The sequence below is a fragment of the Somniosus microcephalus genome, chromosome 1 (genome assembly GCF_052327205.1).
Source record: "Somniosus microcephalus isolate GS21.2 chromosome 1, FLI_Smic_1.0, whole genome shotgun sequence".
Taxonomy (NCBI): domain Eukaryota; kingdom Metazoa; phylum Chordata; class Chondrichthyes; order Squaliformes; family Somniosidae; genus Somniosus; species Somniosus microcephalus.
The window spans coordinates 225,142,289-225,170,108 of NC_140987.1; the positions used below are offsets into that span (position 1 = coordinate 225,142,289).

At 49.7% G+C, this 27,820-nt stretch overlaps 1 protein-coding gene across 1 annotated transcript; it reads left to right on the plus strand.

The window, feature by feature from the left end:
• Positions 1–738: 738 nt before the first annotated feature.
• LOC147124643 (gonadotropin-releasing hormone receptor-like) lies at positions 739–26,905 on the plus strand. Its single transcript, XM_086001974.1, has 3 exons — positions 739–1,257; positions 9,815–10,022; positions 26,249–26,905. Exons 1-3 carry the CDS (start codon positions 754–756, stop codon positions 26,491–26,493), a joined length of 957 nt encoding a protein of 318 aa, XP_085858100.1. The 5' UTR covers positions 739–753; the 3' UTR covers positions 26,494–26,905.
• Positions 26,906–27,820: the final 915 nt, after the last annotated feature.

Genomic DNA, 27,820 nt, shown 5'->3' on the forward strand with positions numbered 1-27,820 from the left:
TTCTGAGGACATGAAAGGCATTATATAAATGCAAGTTCTTTCTTTACAATAACCAAAAAGTACCACAAACACAAAAACCTAAAATTGTTTTATAGGATTTTTTAGTATTTTGCTTGGTTTGAAATGATGGGTCATACTCTGAAAATAGCTGTGCTTAAAGAATGAGTGAAGGACTGAGCTCGACCTGCCTTTTAACTTAGTGCAATTTTATGCTTTAGTGCATTTAATGCTTTATTAAATTATGCTTCAGTGTTTTTATGAATAAAAAATAAAATGTGCTCCTTTCTCATCCTTCTCAGCATCTCTGTCATCCATCGTCCTGTTTTTTTTTCAGTTGAAATGAGGAAGGACATGATTGTTGACTTAAATTATTAGCAACAAGATTAAACGCATAACTAAAATTTTCAGGGAGACTATAATTTAAATGGGACCAAAATTTGAGATAATGAGATGACGCAAAAACAAAAATTATTTAAAGGACCAAACTAACACCGCTAGCAAATAAAATCGAGTGTGCTGCAGTCTTGTAGAGGGATTACAGGCACTCTTCACTATCAGGGTTCCATAAACCTTAGTGACGGATCATATTTACCTCTGATTGAATTTGACTTTGCCAGATTGTTGCAGGCACACAGAGGGAGTAACAGCTGACGAACTTGGCTGCACCCATGCACACACGGCCAGATTCACTTCCCTGCGCCCAAGACCATCATGTCTTTAAGCTCCCAGCAGAATGACACCTTGGTGCGCTACATGGAATCCAGACAGAATAGTTTCCTCCCTCTGAATGAGAGCCTGGCAGCCTCTGCGTCCAACTGCTCCTTGCATCTGCCAACTCTTACCATCTCGGGTGTCATCAGGGTGGCCATCACCTTCGTCCTCTTCATCCTCTCCATTACCGTGAACGCGATTTTCCTGGTGAAACTGTCCAAGCAGCACAAGAAGAAGACGTCGCGGCTCAAGGTGCTGCTCGACAACCTCATCGCAGCCAACCTGGTGGAGACCCTAATCGTCATGCCGATGGATGGCGCCTGGAACATCACGGTGCAATGGTACGGCGGCGAGTTCCTTTGTAAGGTCCTCAACTTTCTCAAACTCTTCTCCATGTACTGCCCTGCCTTCGTGGTGGTGATGATCAGCGTGGATCGCTGTCTGGCCATTACGAAACCCTTGAAGAGCGTAACAAAAGGTGTCCACACTGGAAAGTACATGGTCGGCGCGGTTTGGCTCTTGAGTCTGGTCTTGGCTTTACCTCAGGTGAACTCTACGTTGATATGCATGTCTTTCATAATCGTTATTATGTGGCGTGTTGAAATATTATAGAGATTTGAAACTTTGCTGTTATAGCTATAAATATTAACAACTGTTTCTGAATAAAAACTTAATTATTCCAAAGATTTTATCTCAAGCCAAAGTAGACCCTGGCTTTAATTTTAACGTGAACAACCAACAATCATGTGTTCTTATTTCAACTGCGGATTGCCGTTTGATAGTGTTTTGTGTGTATGTGCGTTTTGTATCGTGAAACTTGTGTTCAAAGTGAGGAACAATAGTATTGCAAAATAAAATATTCTGGAGCTCATCCATGAAACTAAGTCAGCATGTTGTGAGATGATGGGTCTGTTGTTGTGCACAATACCCTATTAAGAAGTAGCAATCTCGCCTCTGAGTTAAAAGGTTATGGGCGGGTTCAAGTACCACTCCAGATACTTGAGCACAAAATCATTTTAGTGCAGTACTGAGGAAATGCTGCATTGTTGAAGATGTCGGCCTAGAAATTCACTAGCCTTAGCGCCGCTTTTGAGGCGCTAGAGGGACTAGCGCCAGAGTTATGGCCAGTTGGAAAATTCCCTGGGGCCCTAAAGCGGCGTTGCACCGGTAGCGCTGCGCCGGCACCGATGACGTCATCGGTGTGCGCAGCGTCCCGGTTGCCATGCCGACGGGCCCCAGCGCCGAAATTCAGTTGCGGCCGCCTCGCCCGTGGCAGCCGCAACTAAGACTCTGGCAACCGAGTCTTACACAAGTTAGCGCCGGCGCATTAAGGTCGCGCGGCGGCCGGCCGCTTTCCCGCCGGCCGCCTGCCCGCCCCTCCCTCCCCGGACTCCTCCACCCCCCCCCCCCGCGGAACAGATGCGTCTGGCCTGCAAGCCCGGCACTTGTCCGAGGTGCCGGGCTCATTTCTGAAAAAATCAAACGGCCAGCGATCGGGTGAAGGCAGCGCCTCCTTAACGGGAGGAGGAGGCCTGCACTTCCCCAGCCTGCCGCACCGCATCGGGTGCCGCAGCGCCGGATTAGCGCCGCAATGCGGCACTCAGCGCCCATTGGGAGGCACTCACGCCCGCCAGTAGCGCCGGCAGCCGTCTGGGCGCGGCGCTACTGAATTTTTGGCGCGCGCAACGGAATTAGCGCCGGCGCTAAATTTCCGGCGCTAAAGCCCTGGCGCGGCGTCAACTCAATTTCTAGGCCGTCATCTTTAACCTGAGAGGTTAAAGCAAGGCCCCATCTGCCTTCTCAGGTGGGCATAAAAGATACCATTGTAGGAATGTCTAGTTCCTATCCAAAAGACTGAGGTCCACTCAGGCGATCAAATAAACGAGGTTTAATGAAAAGTAACAGAGTTTAACGGATAACTACAGGAGAACATCGAATATAGGTCTAGTCAGTTCGGAGGCTCCACGAGGACTGCTAGGGCGGTCCCGTGGCTGACATCATGACGTCATCACATTTTTCCCGCCGGTGGGGGATCACGTGATGAACGGCGTGACGTCATCGCGTTTGCCCGCACTATTAAAGTGATCGCGCTTTGTACATGTAAACAGTGAAAACAAAGATACAGACTCAGGCTGCAGTCAACATATTATTAAAGGGAATTATATACAATTGATCGGAGTCCCTTAGTGGCTCCGCCACATGCGCCCCCCAGAATTGTCTTTAATAGCAAAAGTAAAATGGCGAGGAGGCCTGACAAGCCTGTCAGATCGACTTCTGTAGCCTTGAAGTGGAAGCTGATGGACGGCGGGCGAGCTGGCGGGCGGTTGCTTTTGATCTGGCATGGCGACTGTGGGCGGTCGGCCACGTTTCGGCGGTTGTGCGATCTCGACTGGGCGGTCAAGGTCCAAGTGAGCAGGCTTCAACCGGTCAACCGAAATGTGGTCCGGTTTACCTCCAACATCGGCTGAAAAAGATTTGTCTCCCGGCTCTAACACACGGAAAGGACCAGTGTAAGGGGGTTTGAGCAGGTCCCGATGAGCGTCATGGCGGATAAACACATAGTCGCCGTTCTTCAGCTCAGCTGGGGCATGGGAGCTCTGCAAGCTGTGATGCGATGTAGGCACTGGAGCGAAACTTCTGGCTGCCTCCTGGTGGCTGATGAGCTGCTGGGACGCGGACCATGGCTCTGTTGGAGACGGAAGGAAATCCCCTGGTACGCGTAGCGGCTGGCCATACACGAGCTCCACCAAGGACGATTGAAGATCTTCATTAGGTGCCGTACAAAGACCCAAAAGGACCCATGGAAGCCTGTCCACCCAGCCCGCGCCTTGAAGGCTGGCTCGCAGTGCGGCTTTGAGCGACCTGTGGAATCATTCGCACAGGCCGTTCACCTGTGGATGGTAGGCGGTGGTGCGATGTAGCTTGATGCCGAGCCCCTGAGCCACAGCATTCCAGAGCTCCGAAGAAAACTGCGGCCCACGATCAGATGAGATGTCTGCCGGTACCCCGAAGCGGGCGACCCAAGAGGAGATGAATGCCCTGGCGACGTCTGCGGAAGTGGTGGAAGACAGAGGAACTGCCTCCGGCCATCGAGTGGTGCGGTCCACCGTTGTAAGAAGATGAGTAAACCCGTGCGAAGGCGGAAGTGGCCCCACCAGGTCCACATGCACATGATCAAACCGACGTTCCGGAATGGCGAAAGTGACCAATGGAGCCTTGACATGACGCTGCACCTTGGCCTTTTGGCAGACCACGCAGGTGTTGGCCCAGTCGTGAACATCCATGTGCATGCCCCGCCACACGAATTTGGACGACATCAACCGTTGCGAGGCCTTTATGCCAGGGTGCGACAACCCGTGTATGGCGTCAAAAACTTTTTGGCGCTAGGCGACCGGGATGATAGGGCGAGGATCTCCTACAGAGACGTCGCAGAGTAGCGTAGTGCCCGCGGCATGGAATTTGACGTCAGCCTCTTGGAGGCTAGAGGGGTTGGTTCTGTAAGATTGGACCTCCGGGTCCAAGGCTTGATCCGCAGCCATGAGGGCATAGTCGATGCCGAGCTGGACTGCATGAACGGTCGCGCGGAAGAGGCAATCCACACCAGGTTGTCCTTACCGGACACATGCTGAATGTCAGTGGTGAATTCTGAGATAAACGTTAGCTGACGTTGTTGCCGAGCTGACCAAGGTTCGGCGGTCTTGGCCATAGCGAACGTTAGTGGCTTATGGTCCACAAAAGCCGTGAACGGACGTCCTTCTAGCAAGAACCGGAAATGGCGGATGGCCAGAAAAAGGGCCAGCAACTCCCGGTCAAACGTGCTGTACTTTCGTTCGTTTCGCCGCAACTGACGGCTGAAAAACGGCAGCGGTTGCCACGTCCCATGCACCCACTGTTCCTGCACTGCGCCGATAGCGTAGTCTGATGCATCGGTGGTAAGGGCGATGGCGGCACCTGGCAGCGGGTGTGCCAGCATGGTTGCGTTGGCTAAAGCGCCCTTTGTGTCGATGAACGCCCAGTCCATTTCGACCGTCCAGCTGATCGGATCCTTGCCGGACTTGCCCTTGAGGGCCTCGTACAGGGGCTGCATGAGCAGAGCTGCATTAGGGACGAACCGGTGATAAAAATTTACCATCCCGAGGAACTCCTGCAGGGCCTTGACGGACTGCGGGGGCGGGAACGAAGTAACTGCCTCCACCTTCGTTTGCAGGGGAATTGCGCCGTCTGATGTGATGCGATGGCCTAAAAAATCAATCTGCTGCAGGCCGAACTGGCACTTGGCCGGGTTGATGATCAAGCCGCGTTGACTGAGGCATCTAAAGAGGGTGCGCAAATGGCAGATGTGCTCCTCTTTATTAGGGCTGGCGATGAGGATGTCGTTGAGGTAGACGAATAGAAACTTGAGGTCCTGAAGCACGGAGTCCATCAAGCGCTGGAAAGCCTGTGCAGCATTCTTCAATCCAAACGCATCCGCAGAAATTCAAACAGGCCGAATGGGGTGATGACTGCAGTTTTCGGGATGTCTTGCGGGTGTACGGGGACCTGGTGGTAGCCACGGACAAGGTCGACTTTTGAAAAAATGGTATTTCCCACCAAATGTGCAGAGAAATCCTGAATATGAGGGATCGGGTACCGATCAGGAGTAGTGGCGTCGTTTAGGTGTCGGTAGTCGCCGCAAGGCCGCCATCCGCCGCCGGGTTTTGGAACAATGTGGAGAGGCGAAGACCAGGGACTATTCAACCGGTGAATAATCCCTAGCCGCTCCATCGTGTCGAACTCCACTTTCGCAGCCACGAGCTTGCCAGGTTCGAGGTGCCGGGCCCGTGCGTAGACCGGGGAGCCAGTAGTGGTGATGTGATGTTCGACACCATGTTTCGTGGCCGTGGAAGAGAAAGTGGGTCTGGTCAGGTCAGGGAAATCTCCGAGGAGACAAGTGCAGTCATCCGGAGGTGGGGACGTGCAGGAGACAGTGCGTGCCATGGTGTTACCATGGTAGCACGGGATGGAGTGAAAAGTGGCCGCATTGATCAACCGGCGGTGCCGTACATCCACCAGGAGGCCGTTGGCGCACAAGAAATCCACCCCGAGGATGGCTTGGGAGACTTTGGCTGTGATGAAATCCCAGTAAAACCGCTGGCCGCCGAAGCACACCTGGACCCGCCGGCTTCCGAAGGTCCGAATGGCTCCGCCATTAGCCGCCTGGAGGGAGGGGCCATGCCCCCCAACTTGTAGATCAAGATTGGACGCGGGTAGGATGCTACACTGCGCCCCGGTGTCGCAAAGGAAACGTCGACCAGATAGGGAATCGTTGATGAAGAGGAGTTTTCCCGAATTACCGATTGCCATCGCAGCCGCGGGACGCTCGTTATAACTGGTCCTCCTTCGACAGGGTAGCTGCTGTTTTTTTTGAGCGAAAAGCTGCAGGGAGGGCGGCAGCATCTTGCTTTCACGCCAAAACGGGCATGGTACAAGCACAACCCCGCAGGTTGAGGGGCTGGAACGGCGTCCGTGGGGGATGGGCACCTCATGGCAGCGCAGCACTGCTGCATCACCGCGAAGATCTTGTCTGCATCGGCAGTCAGCTCTGCGCAGTCGGTGACTTCCGACCTGGCTAGGGCAGCTTGAACTTGCTCCGGTGGTTGGCTGAGGAATAGCTCCCTGAAGAGAAAGCATTTCAGTTCGGAGCCCAGGAGCGTGAGCATTTGGCTCATGAGCTCGGACGGCTTGGAGTCCCTGAGGCTGGGCATATTGAGCAGCCGGCGGGTGCGCTCCGACTTCGTGAGCCCGAAGACCTGTAACAACCGCGCCTTTATCGTATCATACTTGCAGTCTTCTGGTGGATTACCAAGCAGGCTGATGATCCGCGAGGCTGTGGCACTGTCGAGGGCGGAGACCACGTGATAGTAACGGGTCTGATCCGCAACGATGTTCCTGATGGCGAACTGGGCTTCAGCCTGGATGAACCACGTGGCTGGCTGTTGCTCCCAGAACTGTGGTAGCTTTAAAGCAACGGCGTTCGATCCCATGTTCGGTAACTTCTGCGAAAACCGTTCGCAAAAGTCGGGGTCACCAATGTAGGAATGTCTAGTTCCTATCCAAAAGACTGAGGTCCACTCAGGCGATCAAATAAACGAGGTTTAATGAAAAGTAACAGAGTTTAACGGATAACTACAGGAGAACATCGAATATAGGTCTAGTCAGTTCGGAGGCTCCACGAGGACTGCTAGGGCGGTCCCGTGGCTGACGTCATGACGTCATCACGTTTTTCCCGCCAGTGGGGGATCACGTGATGAACGGCGTGACGTCATTGCGTTTGCCCGCGCTATTAAAGTGATTGCGCTCTGTACATGTAAACAGTGAAAACAAAGATACAGACTCAGGCTGCAGCCAACATATTATTAAAGGGAATTATATACAATTGATTGGAGTCCCTTAGTGGCTCCGCCACACCATGGCACTATTCGAAGAAGAGCATTGGAGTTCTCCCCCATGTCCTCTCCGATATTTATCCCTTAACCAACTTCACTAAAACAGATTATCTGGTCATTATCTCACTGCCATGGTTCATATTTGTGGGACCCTGCTGTATGCAAATTAGCTGCCACATTTCCTACATTACAGCAGTAACTACATTTCAAAAGTACTTAAGTAAAATACTGCGGATGTTGGAAATCTGAAATAAAAACAGAAAATGCTGAAAATACTCAGCAGGTCAGGCAGCACCTGTGGAGAGAGAAACAGTTAACATTTCAGGTGGATGACCCTTTGTCAGATGACCCTTTTTCATTTCAAATACCTAATCTTGTATGTCATGATTTAATTTATAAATTTGGATTGGAAAGTGCATTTTTTAGTGGCTTTTATTTTTGTGTTGTCGGAAGGAGGACAATGTGATGGTCAGTGATAGAGGAAAGGTAAGGAGCATGGGACTGTTGGTGAATGGGGAGTTGTGGTTGAGGTTACTGGCATCGCTTATGAATTATTTGATCACGTAGGCAGAAACGGGCTGTGTACATTGCATGCTCCCGTCCTCTTCCTGTTCAACTACCACAAATCTTGATACCCGCTCAGCTGAGTACTGCAGGACTCCTCCAGAGTGGTCCAGGCAGCGGAACCAATGCCATGCTCTATAATGTTCCTTGTGGCAGCATGGCTTTCATTGTAGGCCTACTGTGCACGTGTGTGTGGGTTACGGACCGGAGTCATGAGCCATGTCATGAGTGGATAACCTTGTTGCCTAGTAGCCAGCCTTTGACTTGCCGTGGTGGGTCAAATGCAGCTGGCACAGAGGACTGCTGCAGATGAGGGAATCATGACTACTACCAGGATAACGACATTCACCTGCACGATGCGCTGCCTGCGGTCGCACACCAGCTGTACATTGAGAGTGTGAGATCCCTTTTGGTTCAGGAAAAAGGCAGAGTTCACATGAGGCACACGCAAAACAATGTGCAAGCGGTCAATGGCATCCTGCACCATGGGGAAGCCTGCAATCCGAGCAAATCCTTGCGCTCGCTCCACCTGCTTGTCTCTGGCAAAAGGGAATGAGATGAAGCTGTCTCTATTTGTATAGAGAACCTCAGTGACCTCCCTTATGCAGCAGTATGCTGCAAACTGCGAGATGTTGCTTATATCTCCAGCAGCAGCCGGGAAGGAGCCAGACGCATAAAAGTTAAGAGCCACGGTCACCTTGACAGCCACAGGCATCGCGGTCCTTGCCCTTGTGGCTGCAGCAGTTGGCAGATTTCAGTCACAACCTCTTTAGTGAAGTGAAGACATCTCATGCATTGGTCCTCGCTGAAGTTGAGGTAAGAGAATTGTTCCCTGAACACCCTGGGTGGATATGGCCTCCTTCTATGTTTCTATGCTGAGAGCCCTTCTCCCCTGCTCCTCCTTCCTCTTCTAGCAGCTTGTCCTGCTCTGTGTGGCCTCTCTTCATTCTCCCAGTCATGCCCAATTCCAAGAAGAAGGCCTACCAGACCACCAATGCCTGAAAGCAACTTGTTTCAGCACAAGCCTTTACACCAGCAAAAACGTACATCAGCACCAGACTGATCACTCCTTGTAGACTATTGAAACTTTAAATGACTATAGGAAAGCTCCAAAAACGCATAGAATTGCACCAGCAGCCAGAAGAAATAATTCAGTAACTCACCTGTAAGTGGTTCATGATCCCTTTAAGTAGTGCTGGTGAGAAGGTTTTCATGCTGTTAAACACGTATTCAGGTGGGGGATGTTAAGAAAAAGGTGTTGGCTAGAGCGTGGCATTCGAAAATGGCAGTGCTGGTGTCAAATCAGCATTGCACACTGATTGGTGTCATAATCTATCTGTTCTGCATGCTGCCAGCGGTCTACTGTACCAAAATGGCGTGCACAAACTTCTGTACCAAGATGACATATGGTGCACTTCCCATCGGAAGAGTGTGCATGCATCTAGAATCTGATTTTTGACCTTTAGGAGGCCTATTAGTGCCTAAAAAACAGGCAGTACAGAGCCCAATTTGTCCCCCAAAATTTGTAACAGGTGGATAAATGCAACTGATCCATTGAGTAGCTGAGGCAGATGTTAAGGTAGCTATTTCCTAATAACGGAAAATCAATCACATCCACAGAAGATCAGATTCTGACACACATTCTTTCAGGTTAAGGTATTAAAAGGTATGACAGTCCTGTGAGACAGGCCATTTAAAAAATCTGGAAATAAAAAGCTGGTACGAGTAAACGTGGCTATGAAGCTATCGGATTGTCGTAAAAACCCAACTGGTTCACTAATTTTTTTAGAGTTATAGTGCTGTATAAATGCAAGTTGTTTTTGTTGTTGAGGGAAGGAAATTTTCCTATATGTGACTCCAGTCTCACACCAACATGGTTGATTCTTATCTGACTTCTAAAGTGACATTGCAAGCCATTCAGTTGTATCAAACCAACTGAGCACCTTCGCCACATGGACTGCAATGATTCAAAGAAGAAGAGGCACCACCAGGGTAACTAGGGATGGGCAATAAATGCCGGCCTTGCCCACATCCTGAGAATGAATAAATAAAAAGAATTGCTCTCCTTCTTGTAACTGACTTTGATTTTGTTTCTTCTTCATCTTTCTTTGCAGTTATGGCTCTTCAAAATGATCCACTACTCAGAACCATTCTCCTTCTCACAATGCGCGACTCTTGAAAGCTTTCAGGGTCAGTGGGACCAGGCATTCTACAACTTCTTCACCTTTGGATTCCTGTTTGTCATCCCTCTTTTCATCATGCTGATCTGCAATTTCAGAATAATCATCAAGATGACAAACATTCTGCACCCAAAATTTAATCGTATGTTCACAAACTTTCCAGTCACCTATTTATAGGGGTGGGCCTATGTTTACAGAAAAAATATATTATACATCAGGTTAAGATGTATTAATAACTGTAGATACCTCAAAGCAGCAGTTCATCATTAGTTTGAAAAAAAAAAAAAATTAGTTTATATAGATAGTGAAATTCATCACTGAGATTTCTATCGAGCATATGAAAAATGATGGTCAGGAAAACACCTACTGGTCTATCCAAGCTGCCCCATATAATTATGATGTATTGTGTATCACAATACAGACACACCCCACCCCACCTGAATCCATGAAATCTCCTGGGAGAGGTGAAAACCAAATTAAAAACCCAGGCTTTTTAGGGGGAATGGAAAATTCCTTTCCAACCACCTTAGGTGATTAAAATTAGCCCAGGAGACCACTCTGGCCCTGATTGCCAGACAGGAAAAAGGGTGGTTTTTTCCCACTTATTTAAAGAAGAACAGCATTAAAGACTTCAATTATCCCGATATAGAAAGAAAAGACTTGCATTTATATAGCGCCTTTCACGACTACTGGACGCCTCAAAGCGCTTTACAGCCAACAAAGTATTTTTGAAGTGGAGTCACTGTTGTAATGTGGGAAACGACTGGGACAGTATGAGTGTAAAGGGCATAGAGGGGTAGGAATTCCTAAAACGTACAAGAGAACTTTCTTGATCAGAATGTTTCCATGAGGAAGGAAGCAGTGCTGGATCTAGTTCTGGGGAATGAAGTGGGGCAAGTGGAGCATGTTTCAGTAGAAGAGCATTTGGGGAACAGTGATTATAATAGCAGGTTTAGAATAGTTATGGAAAAGGATAAGGTGCAATCAAGTGTAAAAATACTTAACTGGAGGAGGGCTAACTTCAGTGAATTAAAAGGGATCTGGCCCAGGTGGATTGGAAGAAAACATTGGTAGGCAAAACAGTCATTGAACAATGGGAGGCCTTCAAAGAGGAGATGGTTCGGGTACAGAGTAGACACATTCCCATGGGGAGAAGCAAGGGCATCCAATGCTAGAGATCCCTGGATAACTAAAGATATAGGCCTAGAAATTGGGTATAGCCTCGCTTGAGGCGTTAGAACTGGCGGAGCGCTAAGTTTATAGCCAGACGAAAGTTATCGCTGCCTGGCGAGATATTGGGTTGCATCGCCCCCAAAGGGGATTGAGGCGCTAATTCAGCCGTTGCACGGTGCTCTTAAGGCGCAAAAGTTCAGGCGCTACTCAATATCGACGCGGACGGGTGCAGCGCAGGTGATCTCAATTACGGGAAACCACGAGACCTCCAGGCGCCGGCTGGCTCTTAAATGGGTGGGTCAGTCAGCTTGAGCTTCAACACCCAACGCCCTGTAGGCCTCAGATTCGGCGCTCGCCCTTGTCTGGCAGTACAAACTTGTTCAGCATGGAGAAGGATAGACAGAGAGCAGAGCGCTTCAGCACTGAGGCTCTGGACCACTTGGTGGCTGCAGTTGAACGCCATCGAGAGGTCCTGTATCCGGATAATGGCAAAAGGCCGAATCAGAAGGCTTACCGACGATCTTGGAGGGAGGTTGCTGTGAGGGTCAACTCCAGCAGCATGGCGGCCAGGACCCCTGTTCAGTGCAGGAAGAAATTCAATGACCTCACACGGATCGTTAGGGTGAGTGATGGTTTAGCAATCTTCTGATTCCCTCCATCTGCAGCTGACTTCGGGCACCCTGCTGCAATGATGCCCCAATGGCCATCTGTCAGCATGCACCCATGGCCCTTTCTGGGCACACACATGGACAGATGTCTCAAGGCCTCATGTAAGGGCTCTTGCACCTTGGGGGGCATGCGATGATCTCTCAAGGCATCATGTTACAGAACTTCCCCTTCTTTCCCCTGCAGTCCAAGCTGGCGGTGATCCGGAAGGAGCAACGTCGAACTGGTGGCGGACCTCCACAAGTGGTCACTCTCACGGATCTGGAGGAGAGAGTGCACCAGATACTTGGAGGACGTCTGTCTGGTCCTGTGACCACTGCATCTGCCGACCCCATTACCGACAGCGAGGGTAAGACTCTCACCTTTTTCACCTGTTGCCTTCCACTTGGTCCCCCCGCCAGCATGCATCCTCAGTGTGCAGCCATGTCAGAGCCTTGCCGCAATCTGGCATGCCTTTCAGCAAACCTGTCCTTTTGCTAAAGCCACTCTTCCACCTCCCACTTTCAGATGAAGCAGCACCAAGTCGGGCTCAACGCACTGAAGCTGCCAGTGCCAGTGCCACCGGAGGCGAGGACCAGGAGGAATCCGGACCAGCCGTTGCAGAATCCGGGGAGCTGACACATCTACAGACTGGGGATAGTAGTCCCCTGGAGGGGAGGGGGGTGCTCTGAGGATGAACCAGTTGCCAGACCAAGCGGCATGCAGCAACGCACGGGGGATAGGCAAGTTCGGCTACCGTCTCCCCGGAGGGCAAGGCAGGTCGTGATGACTGCTGCACAGAGTGCAGATGAGGTGCGTCGCCTGGCTGAGATGAGCAAACAGGCCCGGGTCAGACACACGGAGCTGATGGCTGCAGTCGAGAAGATGCCTGAGTCAATAGATTCATTGGCTAAGAGTATGTTGGACTTCGGGGCAACAATGGAGAGGACTCTCCAGGGCTTTGGGGCAACAATGGACAGGACTCTGCAGGTGTTTGGGGCAACAATGGACAGGTCTATCCAGGGCTTCGGGGCAACAATGGACAGGACTATCCAGGGCTTTGGCCCAACAATGGAGAGGACTGTCCACGGCTTTGAGTCGGCTATGGAAAGGACTGTTCAGGGCTTCGGACAATCCCTGGAAAGGTCTGTGCAGGGCTTGTCCGAGGCAGTGGAGCGGTCGGCACCTGGCTTGTCCGAAGCAATGGGAAGAACTGTCCAGGTCTTCTCCGAAGCACTGGCACCTGGCACACAGGTCCTCACTGTTGCCACGCAGTCACTTGCTGGGCTCCTCCACAGCCAGATTGACGCAACACGATCTCTCACTGTAGCCACCCTCTCTGCATCAGTTAGGATCACCCCGGGCCCTTCCAGTCCCATACAAGGCCAGCAATCAGTGGAGCATGCGATTGTGGCGGATGAGCTGAGCCGCTCCCCTCAGATAGCCAGTGTGTCGTCCGACCATGGTGCAGGTGTCCTCTCTCGGCAGGAGACCACTGCACATGCCAGCGCTGGGACGCCTGCATTGCAGCTGCCACCACCTGCAGGCCACACTGCTTCCAGCCATGGTCACATCAAGCATCCTGCATCCGCACCCTCCAAGCCCAGAGGTCGGCCAGGCCGTCCCTCAGGGGATTCTGCGCTTCCAGACAGTCAGCAGGCGTCCCCCAGCCTTGAGGCCGCCACTGGGGTCCAATTACGTAGGAGCAGCAGGGAGGGAAGGGGCCAGGCGCGAAAGAGAAGTCCTTCTCCCTCAAGGGGCCAATTGTAGAGGGAGGTGCTGAGACGTTTGTTTGTCCAAATTCAAGGACACCCTCACCTGCTGTTATATTTGCAGAAGGTTTGTTGAGTTTTGCGGCTTTGCCGAACAGTTCACAGTTATTTTGAAAGTTATGGTTTCTGTTGACATTACGTTGTTTAGCTGTAATGAAAGACTTTTGTGCCAATAAACAGAAGTTTCAATGTGGCATGGTGCATGTGACTAGTTTCAGTGATGCTGGCATTCAGAGGCCCTCAAACATCCAAAGTGCGCATGAGTTAAGACTCTCATCATTCCGCCACAGGGGTCTCGACACGAGTCCAGATGAGCCTCTGGCGTATGGCCCTTCCACTTTCAGCAGCCCTTCCATCTTCCTCCTCCTCCTCCTCCGCCTGCTCTTCCTCCTCCTCCTCCTCATACTCCTCCTCCTCCTCCTCCTCTGCCTGCTCTTCCTCCTCCTCCTCCTCCTCATACTCCTCCTCCTCCGCCTGCTCTTCCTCCTCCTCCTCCTCCTCCTCCTCCTCATACTCCTCCTCCTCCTCCTCCTCCGCCTGCTCTTCCTCCTCCTCCTCATACTCCTCCTCCTCATACTCCTCCTCCTCCTCCTCCTCCGCCTGCTCTTCCTCCTCCTCCTCTTCCTCCTCCTCCTCCTCCTCCTCATACTCCTCCTCCTCCTCCTCCACCTGCTCTTCCTCCTCCTCCTCACACTCCTCCTCCTCCTCCTCCACCTGCTCTTCCTCCTCCTCCTCCTCCTCCTCATACTCCTCCTCCTCCTCCTCCTCCGCCTGCTCCGCCTGCTCTTCCTCCTCCTCCTCCTCCTCCTCCTCATACTCCTCCTCCTCCTCCTCCTCCTCCTCCTCCGCCTGCTCTTCCTCCTCCTCCTCCTCCTCCTCCTCATACTCCTCCTCCTCTGCCTGCTCTGCTGGTTGTTGAGGGACAGCTGGAATTGGCTGGGTGCGTCGATTCGCCAAGTTGTGGAGCATGCAGCAGACGACGATGATGTGTGCCACTTGCTGCGGCGAGTACTACAGGGATCCCCCCGAATGTTCCAGACATTGGAAACGCTTTTTGACAACACCAATAGTGTGCTGTTTACTGTGCCTGGTCGCCTGATGGCCGCTGCTGATCAGCTCTTCTGCTGGGGTGTCGGCCACACGGAGTGTTGTCATCAGCCATGGCCAGAGAGGATAGCCCTTGTCCCCAGTAAGCCAGCCTCGTCTTCGAGGCAGCCCCTCAAAAAGGTTACAAACTGAGGTCAACCGCAGGATAAAGGCATCGTGGCTGCACCCTGGGAAATGCGCGGTGACTGCCATGATGATTTGGCGGTGGTCACAGACCAGCTGCATGTTGAGGGAGTGCAACCCCTTGTGGTTGTGGAAGTCCTAAGGATGATGGCATGGCGCCCTCAAAGCTACGTGTGTGCTGTCAGTCGACCCCTGCACCATGGGGAAGTCCGCAATAGAAGCGACACCCTGCGCGCCCTCCGCCTGCTTGTGCAGGGTCCGAGGGAAGGTCATGATTTGACGCCTTCGCCTATAAAGGGCTTCTGTAACTTGCCGGATGCAACAGTGGACTGCAACCTGAGCGACAGTCGCAATGTCCCCAATGGCTGGCTGAAAGGATCCGTTGGCATAAAAATGGAGGCCATCATTCAGTTTAGCCATCATGGACAGAAAGGTTCTGCAGCGTTCACGCGGCTGCAGATCCTGACCAAACAGGTGCCACAGGTCAGTAACAATGTCCCTCCAGAATCGGAGCCTTCCCAAACACTGCTCCTCCGACATGTCAAGGCTTGTCACCTGCTGCCTAAAGACCCTCGCAGCTTCCCGTCGGATTGGCCGACCTCCATTGCCCCTCCTCCTTCTGGCCAATCCCAGCCCTCTCTCCTGCCGTCTCTCTGCCCCTTCACAGTGTTGGGCGATGAGGCCGTCGCCCTCCAAACAAACTCTCATTCCGATGCCAGTTGGTCAAAAGGCTTTTAGGTGTAGTGCTGCAAGTGCTTCGGACAGGTTTGAAGGACCCAAGTACTGTCAAGCTAAATTCCCAGAACTACGCTCCACATTAGCTCACCAACTCTCTCTAGCAACGATCGCAATGAGCAGGCCAAGTGGCAGAAGATTCTGCACTAAAGCTGTCCCCTTTAAATAGCACCCCCCTACTCCAAGAAGGGCTTGTTAGCCCTCCTTCGAACTGTCACTAATAGCGCTGGGCGCTAAGGCTCCGGGTGCCACCCAATATGCGCTCAGGTGATCCTAGAAGGCGTTGCACACTGAAATGACGTCATGAACTGCTTGCGCTCGCGGGCGCGCGCAAACACTTAGCGCAGGTGCTAAATGTACAGTCAATATCTGAGTTGTCGCTATCTTCATAGCGTCCGCCCCAACATAGGGCTTTGCCCCAATTCTAGGTCTCTTTAGGCGCTCAGCGCCGGCGCTACCAACCCAATTTCTAGGCCATAGATGTTAAAATGAGACACAAAAAGTTGGTTTATGACAATTATACGGTTCATAATATAGTAGAAAACTAAGCTAAAAATAGGAAGTACAGAGGAGATATAAAAAAGGGAATGAGGGGCAAAGAGAGAGTATGAGAATGGATTGGCAGCTAACATAAAAGGAAACTGAAAAGTCTTTTGTAAACACATGAATAGTAAAATAGTAATCAAAGGAAGGGTGGGGCCGATTAGGGACCAAAAAGAAGATATTCTTGTGGAGGCAGAAGGCAGTGCTGAGGTATTAAATGAGCACTTTGCATCTGTCTTCACTAGAGAAAAGAATGCTGCCAATGCAGCAGTAAAGGAGAAGGCAGTAGCGATATTGGATACAATAAAAATAGATAAAGAGGAGGCATTTAAAAGGTGGCCAGTAGCCTTCAAAGTAGTAAAGTCTGGATGCATCCTAGGTTACTGAAGGAAGTGAGGGTGGAAATTGCGGAGGCTCTGGCCACAATCTTCCACTCCTCCTTGGATATGGGGGTGGTGCCAGATGACAGGAGGATTGCAAATGTTACATTCCTGTTTAAGAAAGGGGAAAGGAATAAACCCAGTACAGGAAACTCTCTTTTTACCGGCACCTAAATAACCAGAAATCTCTATTAACCGGCAAAATTCAGGAGTAGGTTCAGGTAAGTTTTATTTGATATTAGTGGCCGTTCCTGGATCTGTGGCAATGTAACCAGGGTTCCTGCACCAAGGACGCCTGGATCTGTGGCCATGTAACCGGGGTTTCTGCATCTGTTGCCATGCAACAGGGACGCCTGGATCTGTGGCCTTGTATGGGGCTCTCATACCCTAGTAAGTATACCTCTCTGTAATCCAGACTTTTTGATAAACTACGCCAGTCCCATCGGTGCCGGATAAAAAAGAGTTTCCTGTAACTACAGGCCAGTCAGCCTAACGTCGGTGGTGAGGAAACTTTTAGAGACAATAATCCGGGACAAAATTAATTAGCATTTGGAAAAGTATGGGCTAATAAATGACAAACAGCATGGATTTGTTAAAGGCAATTTGTGTTTGACTAACTTGATCAGGTTTTCTGACGGAGAGGGTTGATGAGGGCAGTGCGGTTGATGTGTATTTGGACTTTCCAAAGGCACTTAACAAAGTACCACATAATAAACTTGTTAGCAAAATTAGAGCCATGGGATTAAAGGGAAAGTGGCATCATGGTTACAAAATTGGCTAAGGGACAGAAAGCAGAGTAGTGTTGAAAGGTTGTTTTTCAGACTGGAGGGAAGTATACAGTGGTGTTCCCCAGTGGTTGGTATTAGGACCACTGCTCTTTTTGTTATATTAATGACCTGGACTTGGGTATACAGGACATAATTTCAAAGTTTACAGGGGATATGAAACTCGGAAATGTAGTAAACAATGAGGAGGATAGTAACACCCTTCAGGAGGACATAAACAGACTGTTGAAATGGGCAGACACATGGCAGATGAAATTTAATGCAGAGAAGTGTGAAGCAATACATTTTGGTAAGAAGAATGAGGAGAGGCAATATGAACTAAATGGTACAATGTAAAGCGGGGTGCAGGAACAGAGAGACCAGGGGGTGTATGAAGGTGGCAGGTCAAGTTGAGAAGGCAGTTAAAAAATATTTGGGGTCATTGGCTTTATTAATAGAGGAATAGAGTACAAAAACAAGGGAAGTTATGCTAATCCTTTATAAAACACTGGTTCGGCCTCAGCTGGAGTGATGTATTCAATTCTGGGCACCACGCTTTAGGAAGGAATTCAAGGTCTTGGAGAGGGAGCAGAAGAGATTTACTGGAATGGTACCAGGGATGAGACACTTCAGTTATGTGGAGAGACTGGAGAAGCTGAGTTTGATCTCCTTAGAGCAGATAAGGTGAAGAGGTGATTTGATAGAGGCGTTCAAAATCATGAAGAGTGTTGATAGAGTAAATAAGGAGAAACGGTTTCCAGTGGCAGAGGGTCGGTAACCAGAGGACACAGATTTAAGACGATTGGCAAAAGAGCCAGAGGCGACAGGAGGAAACATTTTTTTACAAAGTGAGTTATTGTGATCTGGAATGCACTGCCTGAAAGGGGGCTGGAAGCAGTTTCAATAGTAACTTTCAAAAGAGGATTGGATAAAAAATTGAAGGGAAAACATTTACAGGGCTATCGGGAGAGAGCAGGGTAGTGCGTCGGCGGGAACTCAGCGGCAGCAGCGGGGCTATAAAAGTCCCAGAGACCAGGTAAGGCCTCAGTGCGTCGGCGGGAACTCAGCGGTAGCAGCGGGGCTATAAAAGTCCCAGAGACCAGGTAAGGCCTCAGAGCGTCGGCGGGAACTCAGCGGCAGCAGCGGGGCTATAAAAGTCCCAGAGACCAGGTAAGGCCTCAGAGCGTCGGCGGGAACTCAGCGGCAGCAGCGGGGCTATAAAAGTCCCAGAGACCAGGTAAGGCCTCAGAGCGTCGGCGGGAACTCAGCGGCAGCAGCGGGGCTATAAAAGTCCCAGAGACCAGGTAAGGCCTCAGAGCGTCGGCGGGAACTCAGCGGCAGCAGCGGGGCTATAAAAGTCCCAGAGACCAGGTAAGGCCTCAGAGCGTCGGCGGGAACTCAGCGGCAGCAGCGGGGCTATAAAAGTCCCAGAGACCAGGTAAGGCCTCAGAGCGTCGGCGGGAACTCAGCGGCAGCAGCGGGGCTATAAAAGTCCCAGAGACCAGGTAAGGCCTCAGAGCGTCGGCGGGAACTCAGCGGTAGCAGCGGGGCTATAAAAGTCCCAGAGACCAGGTAAGGCCTCAGAGCGTCGGCGGGAATCTCGAGCGGCAGAGCGGGGCTATAAAAGTCCCAGAGACCAGGTAAGGCCTCAGTGCGTCGGCGGGAACTCAGCGGTAGCAGCAGGGCTATAAAAGTCCCAGAGACCAGGTAAGGCCTCAGAGCGTCGGCGGGAATCTCGAGCGGCAGAGCGGGGCTATAAAAGTCCCAGAGACCAGGTAAGGCCTCAGAGCGTCGGCGGGAATCTCGAGCGGCAGAGCGGGGCTATAAAAGTCCCAGAGACCAGGTAAGGCCTCAGAGCGTCGGCGGGAACTCAGCGGCAGCAGCGGGGCTATAAAAGTCCCAGAGACCAGGTAAGGCCTCAGAGCGTCGGCGGGAACTCAGCGGCAGCAGCGGGGCTATAAAAGTCCCAGAGACCAGGTAAGGCCTCAGAGCGTCGGCGGGAATCTCGAGCGGCAGAGCGGGGCTATAAAAGTCCCAGAGACCAGGTAAGGCCTCAGTGCGTCGGCGGGATCTCAGCGGCAGCAGCGGGGCTATAAAACTCCCAGAGACCAGGTAAGGCCTCAGAGCGTCGGCGGGAACTCAGCGGCAGCAGCGGGGCTATAAAAGTCCCAGAGACCAGGTAAGGCCTCAGAGCGTCGGCGGGAACTCAGCGGCAGCAGCGGGGCTATAAAAGTCCCAGAGACCAGGTAAGGCCTCAGAGCGTCGGCGGGAACTCAGCGGCAGCAGCGGGGCTATAAAAGTCCCAGAGACCAGGTAAGGCCTCAGAGCGTCGGCGGGAATCTCGAGCGGCAGAGCGGGGCTATAAAAGTCCCAGAGACCAGGTAAGGCCTCAGTGCGTCGGCGGGATCTCAGCGGCAGCAGCGGGGCTATAAAAGTCCCAGAGACCAGGTAAGGCCTCAGAGCGTCGGCGGGAACTCAGCGGTAGCAGCGGGGCTATAAAAGTCCCAGAGACCAGGTAAGGCCTCAATGCGTCGGCGGGAACTCAGCGGTAGCAGCGGGGCTATAAAAGTCCCAGAGACCAGGTAAGGCCTCAGAGCGTCGGCGGGAACTCAGCGGCAGCAGCGGGGCTATAAAAGGCCCCAGAGACCCAGGTAAGGCCTCAGAGCGTCGGCGGGAATCTCGAGCGGCAGAGCGGGGCTATAAAAGTCCCAGAGACCAGGTAAGGCCTCAGAGCGTCGGCGGGAACTCAGCGGCAGCAGCGGGGCTATAAAAGTCCCAGAGACCAGGTAAGGCCTCAGAGCGTCGGCGGGAATCTCGAGCGGCAGAGCGGGGCTATAAAAGTCCCAGAGACCAGGTAAGGCCTCAGAGCGTCGGCGGGAACTCAGCGGCAGCAGCGGGGCTATAAAAGTCCCAGAGACCAGGTAAGGCCTCAGTGCGTCGGCGGGAACTCAGCGGCAGCAGCGGGGCTATAAAAGTCCCAGAGACCAGGTAAGGCCTCAGAGCGTCGGCGGGAACTCAGCGGCAGCAGCGGGGCTATAAAAGTCCCAGAGACCAGGTAAGGCCTCAGAGCGTCGGCGGGAATCTCGAGCGGCAGAGCGGGGCTATAAAAGTCCCAGAGACCAGGTAAGGCCTCAGTGCGTCGGCGGGATCTCAGCGGCAGCAGCGGGGCTATAAAAGTCCCAGAGACCAGGTAAGGCCTCAGAGCGTCGGCGGGAACTCAGCGGTAGCAGCGGGGCTATAAAAGTCCCAGAGACCAGGTAAGGCCTCAATGCGTCGGCGGGAACTCAGCGGTAGCAGCGGGGCTATAAAAGTCCCAGAGACCAGGTAAGGCCTCAATGCGTCGGCGGGATCTCAGCGGCAGCAGCGGGGCTATAAAAGTCCCAGAGACCAGGTAAGGCCTCAGAGCGTCGGCGGGAACTCAGCGGCAGCAGCGGGGCTATAAAAGTCCCAGAGACCAGGTAAGGCCTCAGAGCGTCGGCGGGAATCTCGAGCGGCAGAGCGGGGCTATAAAAGGCCCCAGAGACCCAGGTAAGGCGTACCAAGCTCCAGCCTGGGAACTCGGAGGGAAGGAGAGAGGTAAAAAGTAATCCAAGTGTGACGTCACCAGAAAGCGGGTAAGTGATTGGTTGGTAAGTATTTCTCCCTTCTTAAGCTTAAATCTCTTTGGTTTATAGTTTCTAAGGTGTGATATTCACCATCTAGAATCGGGGCAGAGGATATTTAAGAATAATATTAATAAATTTAATTAATTAGATAGAATGGGAGATCAGGTGATGTGTTGCTGCTGCAACATGTGGGAGCTGGTGGACACCATTGATGCTCACGGTGATCACATTTGCAGTAAGTGTTGGCTGCTCGAGGAATTCCGGCTCCATGCTGAAGAGCTGGAGTCCGAGCTTCAAACACTGAGACACATCAGGGAGGGGGAGAGTTACCTGGACTCTGTGTATCATGAGGTATTCACACCAATTAGATTAATTAATTCAGATGTAGTCCGTGGCCAGGGTCAGGATGGTGTGACTAGAAGTGAGGCAGGTACGAGGATCCAGGAGGTAGTGTTGGATGAGCCGCAGCCCTTGCACTTGTCCAACAGGTTCGAGGCTCTTACTCCCTGTGAGGATGGGAACAGGGACTGCGGGGAGGATGAGCAACCTGGCCACAGCACCATGGAGCGGGGGGCCATTCAAGTGGGGGGAGTTAAAAGAAATGTTGTAGTGGTAGGGGATAGTATCGTTAGGGGGATGGATAGAGAGCGAGAGTCCCGAAGGCTGTGTTGCCTGCCAGGGTTAAGGACATCTCCTCTGGACTGGAGAGAAACTTGGAGTGGGAGGGGGAGGATCCAGTTGTTGTGGTCCATGTTGGTACCAATGACATAGATAGGACAAGGAAGGAAGTTCTGCTGAGGGAGTTTGAGCAGCTAGGGGCCAAATTAAAAAGCAGAACCACAAGGGTAATAATCTCTGGATTATTACCTGAGCCACGAGCGAATTTGGCTAGGACAAATAAAATTAGAGAGTTAAATGCATGGCTCAAAGACTGGTGTGGGAGAAATGGGTTTTGCTTCCTGGGACACTGGCACCAGTACTGGGGCAGGAGGGAGCTGTTCCGTTGGGACGGGCTTCACTTGGCCAGTGCTGGGACTAGAGTCCTGGCGGATCATATAACTAGGGCTGTAGAGAGGGCTTTAAACTAACTAGTGGGGGGGAGGTTCCTAGAGAGCAAATAATAAAAATGACAACAGAGAAGGTCATAGACTTAGGTAGCAGTGGGGAAATTAAAAACCAGAGCGTGTCAGGAAGGGGCAGAAGGTATGGAGTAAAAGGTAAAGTAATAAAAAGGGCAAAAGCAGGAACTAAGTGTCACAAAACATCTTTGAAAGTTCTCTATCTGAATGCACGTAGCATTCGTAACAAAATAGATGAGTTAATGGCACAAATAACTGCATATGGGTATGATCTTGTGGCCATTACAGAAACATGGCTGCAGGGTGACAATGCCTGGGAATTAAACATACCAGGTTATTTAACGATCAGGAAGGACAGGCAGGAAGGAAGGGGAGGTGGGGTGGCTATGTTAATAAAGGAAGGAATCACTGTAATACAGAGAAATGATATTGGGTCAAAAGATCAGGATAATGAAACAGTTTGGGTGGAGGTAAGGAATAATAAGGGGAAAAAAGCACTAGTGGGCGTAGTCTATAGGCCTCTGAACAGTGGCAACTCTGTTGGACGGAGTATCAATCAGGAAATAGTTGAGGCTTGTAATAAGGGAACATCTATAATTATGGGGGATTTTAACTATCATATTAATTGGACAAATCAAATTGGGCAGGGCTGCCTTGAGGATGAGTTCAGTGAGTGTATTAGGGATGGGTTTCTTGAGCAGTATGTAACTGAACCGACCAGGGGGCAAGCAACCTTAGATCTGGTCCTGTGTAACGAGACAGGATTAATTAAAAATGTCCTAGTAAAGGATCCCCTTGGAATGAGTGACCATAACATGGTTGAATTCCATATTCAATTAGAGGGTGAGAAGGTTGGATCTCAAACAAGCATGCTAAGCTTGAATAAAGGAGACTATGAAGGTATGAGAGCGGAATTGAGTAGAGTGGATTGGGAAAATAGATTAAAGGGTAAGACGATACATGATCAGTGGTGTACATTTAAGGAGTTATTTTACAACTTCCAAAAAATATATATTCCACTGAGAAGAAAAGGGTGTAAAAGAAAAGACAGCCATCCGTGGCTAAGTAAAGAAATTAAGGATAGTATTCGACTAAAAACAAGGGCATGTAAGGTAGCCAAATCTAGTGGGAGGATAGAGGATTGGGAAAACTTTAAAAGACAGCAAAAAATAACAAAAAGATTGATTAAGAAAGGGAAGATAGATTATGAAAGTAAATTAGCAAAAAATATAAAAACAGAAAGTAAGAGTTTTTATAGTTTTCTAAAAAGAAAAAGGGTGGCTAAAGTAAATGTTGGTCCCTTAGAGGACGAGACCGGGAAATTAATGGTGGGAAATATGGAGATGGCAAAAACACTGAATGAATATTTTACATCAGTCTTTACAGTAGAAGACACTAAGAATATCCCAACACTGGACAAACAGGGGGCTAAAGGGGGGGAGGAGCTAAACACGATCAAAATCACTAAGGAAGTGGTACTCGGTAAAATAATGGGACTCAAGGCGGATAAATCACCTGGACCTGATGGCTTACATCCTAGGGTCTTGAGGGAAGTGGCGGTAGGGATTGTGGATGCATTGGTAATAATTTTCCAAAACTCCCTGGACTTAGCAAAGGTCCCGGCAGACTGGAAAACTGCTAATGTAACACCCTTATTTAAAAAGGGCAGTAGACAGAAGGCTGGAAACTATAGACCGGTTAGCCTAACATCTGTGGTAGGTAAAATTTTGGAGTCCATTATTAAGGAGACCGTAACAGGACATTTGGATAATCATAATTTAATAGGACAAAGTCAGCATGGTTTTATGAAGGGGAAGTCATGTTTGACAAATTTGCTGGAGTTCTTTGAGGAAGTAACATATAGGGTGGATAAAGGGGAACCAGTGGACGTAGAGTATTTAGACTTCCAAAAGGCATTTGACAAGGTGCCACACAAAAGATTATTGCTTAAGATAAAAAATCACGGGATTGGGGGTAATATTCTGGCATGGATAGAGGATTGGCTATCTAACAGAAGGCAGAGAGTTGGGATAAATGGTTCATTCTCAGACTGGCAATCAGTAACTAGTGGTGTTCCGCAGGGGTCAGTGCTGGGTCCCCAACTCTTTACAATCTATATTAACGATTTGGAGGAGGGGACCGAGTGTAACATATCAAAGTTTGCAGATGATACTAAGATGGGAGGGAAAGTAGTGAGTGAGGAGGACATAAAAAACCTGCAAGGGGACATAGACAGGCTAAGTCAGTGGGCAGAGATTTGGCAGATGGAATACAATACTGGAAAGTGTGAGGTTATGCACTTTGGCAGGAAAAATCGTAGAGCAAGTTATTATCTTAATGGCAAGAAACTGGAAAGTACTGAAGTACAAAGGGATCTGGGGGTCCTGGTGCACGAAACTCAAAAGGTTAGTATGCAGGTGCAGTAAGTGATTAAGAAGGCCAATGGAATGTTGGCTTTCATTGCTAGGGGGATAGAATATAAAAATAGGGAGGTATTGCTTCAGTTGTACAAGGTATTGGTGAGACCGCACCTGGAATACTGCGTACAGTTTTGGTGTCCATACTTAAGAAAGGACATACTTGCTCTCGAGTCAGTACAAAGAAGGTTCACTCGGTTAATCCTGGGGATGAGGGGATGGACATATGAGGAGAGGTTGAGTAGATTGGGACTCTACTCATTGGAGTTCAGAAGAATGAGAGGCGATCTTATTGAAACATATAAGATTGTGAAGGGGTTGGATCGGGTGGATGCGGGGAGGATGTTCCCGATGATGGGTGAAACTAGAACTAGGGGCATAGTCTTAGAATAAGGGGCTGCTCTTTCAAGACTGAGATGAGGAGGAACTACTTCACTCAGAGTGTGGTAGGTCCATGGAATATGCTGCCCCAAAAAGCTGTAGAAGCTACATCATTACATAAATTTAAAACAGAAATAGACAGTTTCCTAGAAGTAAAGGGAATTAAGGGTTATGGGGAGCGGGCAGGAATTTGGACATGAGTCTAGGTTCGGATCGGTCATGGCCCTGTGGGTAGCGGAGCGGGCCCAGGGGCCGTGTAGCCTGATCCTGCTCCTATTTCGTGTGTCTAATTCTGTTAGATTCAGGAGATGGTTCTGTGATAGTGGATTGGCGGTTAGAATCAGATCAGCCATGATCTTATTGAATGGCGGAGCAGGCTCGAGGGGCCGATTGGCCTACTCCTGCTCCTATTTCTTATGTTCTTATGTTCTTATGTTTAATTGGTTAGCTCTACTAAAGAGCTGGCACAGGCACGATGGGCCGAATGGCCTCCTTCTGTGCTGTATCATTCTATGATTCTATGATTCATAAATTTTGGCAATCTCTCAAATCGGTTTGGCTGAACATTTATAAATCACTGGTTAGGCCTCAGCTGGACTATTGTGTTCAATTCTGGACACCATTTAGGAGGGATTGCAAAGCTATGAGGGGCTGCCAAGGATGAGAGACTAGAGAAGCTGGGGTTGTTCTTCTTAGAGTGACAAGGTTAAGTGGAGCTCTAAATTGAAGTGTTCTAAATAAGAGACATTGGCCCTGATATTAACGAGGTTATTAACGTTTGTTTTTCTTGGGCCTCAGCTGGCATGAGGTTGACTGAAGTCTTTTATGAACAGACTCTTTCTCCATTTTAAATCTCCACTGTTGTTTTCCATTTTTCTCTGACGGGCACTCTCTGGGCTGCCTTGCTGATCAATTTCCTCCCCAGAGCAACAGCAGCTTGCATTTATAAGGTACCTCTCAAAGTGAATTCTATGGAAATAGGGGAAAATATTTGTAGAGACAAATTGGGGTGGGGGAGAGTGAGAAAGGTAAAAACAGAAGAGTAAGAAAGTGAAAAAAGGATTATAAAACACAGAAACAGAAGGGAAAGAGGAGAGACAGAAACCAGTGTGAACGTTCTATTTCCCACTGCAGTCACACTACGAGCTTTCTGGGGTAGGAATTTTACCCATGTGCAAGTGCCAATCCCAACTAGGTGGAGACTGCTCAAACTAATTTTCCATAGTGCCCTTATAGACAAGAGGGCACTTTCATTCTGTCAATGCGGGCTAGATTCAATCCCAGGTCCCAGAACTGAAATACCAAAGTATTAGCACAGTATCAAGCAATCCCATTTTCTTTTTAGCACGTACAGTGTTACATTTTGTATGCAGGAGTAGGGATGGAGTTGGATAGTGCCACTGCAATGTTGGGGAAGAATGGAATAGTCCAGGAAGATGAATGTACACGTCAGAAGATATTACACCTGGTTCAATTGCGATCAGCTGGTTTTCTAGTTGGCTTGCACTCAGGATTGTTCAATGTTCTTCCTCAAGGCTACTTTAGAACCACACTTTATTTACCATATTGTGCATTTTGGTGTTCACAGCTGACCTCCATGTTACTTTAGGAAGTGCTGAATTTCTCAAAATATTTATTTTACAGAGATGGACCTGAACCGATCAAGGAATGTCTTACCACAAGCTCGCATGAAAACAATAAAAATGACCATTGCATTTGTCACTTCTTTCATGATCTGCTGGACCCCATACTACCTCATGGGAATTTGGTACTGGTTTGATCCAGATCTGCACAATAAGTTGCCTGAACCTATCAATCACTTCTTATTTGTCTTTGGGTTACTAAATCCTTGCTTTGATCCACTTATTTATGGGTACTTTTCTCTTTAGTTCATTCTTAAATGTGACACTTATCTTTTAATGATATTTTGCTGCTCCCAGTCTATGCACAGTTCCATTTCTCAGCTCAGACACAGAACCCTAGAAATGCTGTGACATCCCCAGCACTTGTACCGACCATGTTCTGAGATCCCTGGCAATCGTACAGACCATGTTGTGACGTACCGGCACTCATACTGCTGGAACATGGACAGGTTGGAACAAGGAGAAGGAAGACACAGAGAGCTTGATGGGAAATTAAAAGTCAGCTTAGCATACAAAATAAAAATCAAGTAACTGAGACGTTAAGAAATTAGCTCACTATAAAGATAGGTGGGAAACTAAAAGCTAATTTAGCATAGCAAATAGGAAACATTCCTTTGTTTTTCAAACTTTTACAGCCAAAAGGCCTTCTTCTGGAAGGCTTTCAGGGTCCATAGCGAATAGGAAACATTATTACGAGATGGTGTGTGTGTGTGTGTGTGTGTGATTGATTGAAATAAAGCATTGTGCCTGGACCCCGAAAGCCTGTCAGAAGAAGGCCTTTTGGCTGTAAAAGTTTGAAAAACAAAGGAGTCATTAAAATGCAGCTGCCTTTCACACAGAAAGCAGATAGATAAAAACATGAGGACAGATGAGATAAGGAAATGCTATGTGCAGGACAACCTAGGCCTTGGACCAGTCTAGAGGCAATGCAAAGTGACTGGAGGGGAGGTGACATGTTAAGTCAGGTGACAGAAGGAATCCAATCAAGGGAGAAGAGGCAGATTAAATTTTACCAGGGGGACAAGAATCATATAAAAATAGAAATGTTGTGCTTAGAATAGTTAGAACAGTGAAAGAAATGCATGTCTACATTCCTGTACTCATATCTGTTTAACCTACTTTGCTTGTAAAGTGCTTTGCACGCTGACTGAAGAAATAAATGTATTGAACTGAAACAATGACTAAATTCATTACTACTCAAGTAAACATGGGTCTTTGTGGATCTTTTTACCACTATTTTTGGCAAGTCACCAGGGCCTGAACGTGTATCTTTTTGTTTTGAATACCGGTGGGGGGTGTCATCAACATTGGATTAAAGAAACCTCATCCATCAAGAACTCAATCACGAGTGAGCGCTAGGACAGGAAGTAGACTACTTCTGCCAGCGGCACCTTATGGTGACAGCTACGCTGCAGGGCACAGAATAAAGAACATCTATACCTGTGAGTAGTTGTGGCGACACGCCACCACTGGACATAATCCGCTCACGGCGGCACAGACAGTCTAAGCAGAAGCCCCCAGCCGGGGGCCCTTTCCTCCAGCTACTTGTTTCCCGCAGGGACAGGCTGCCGGG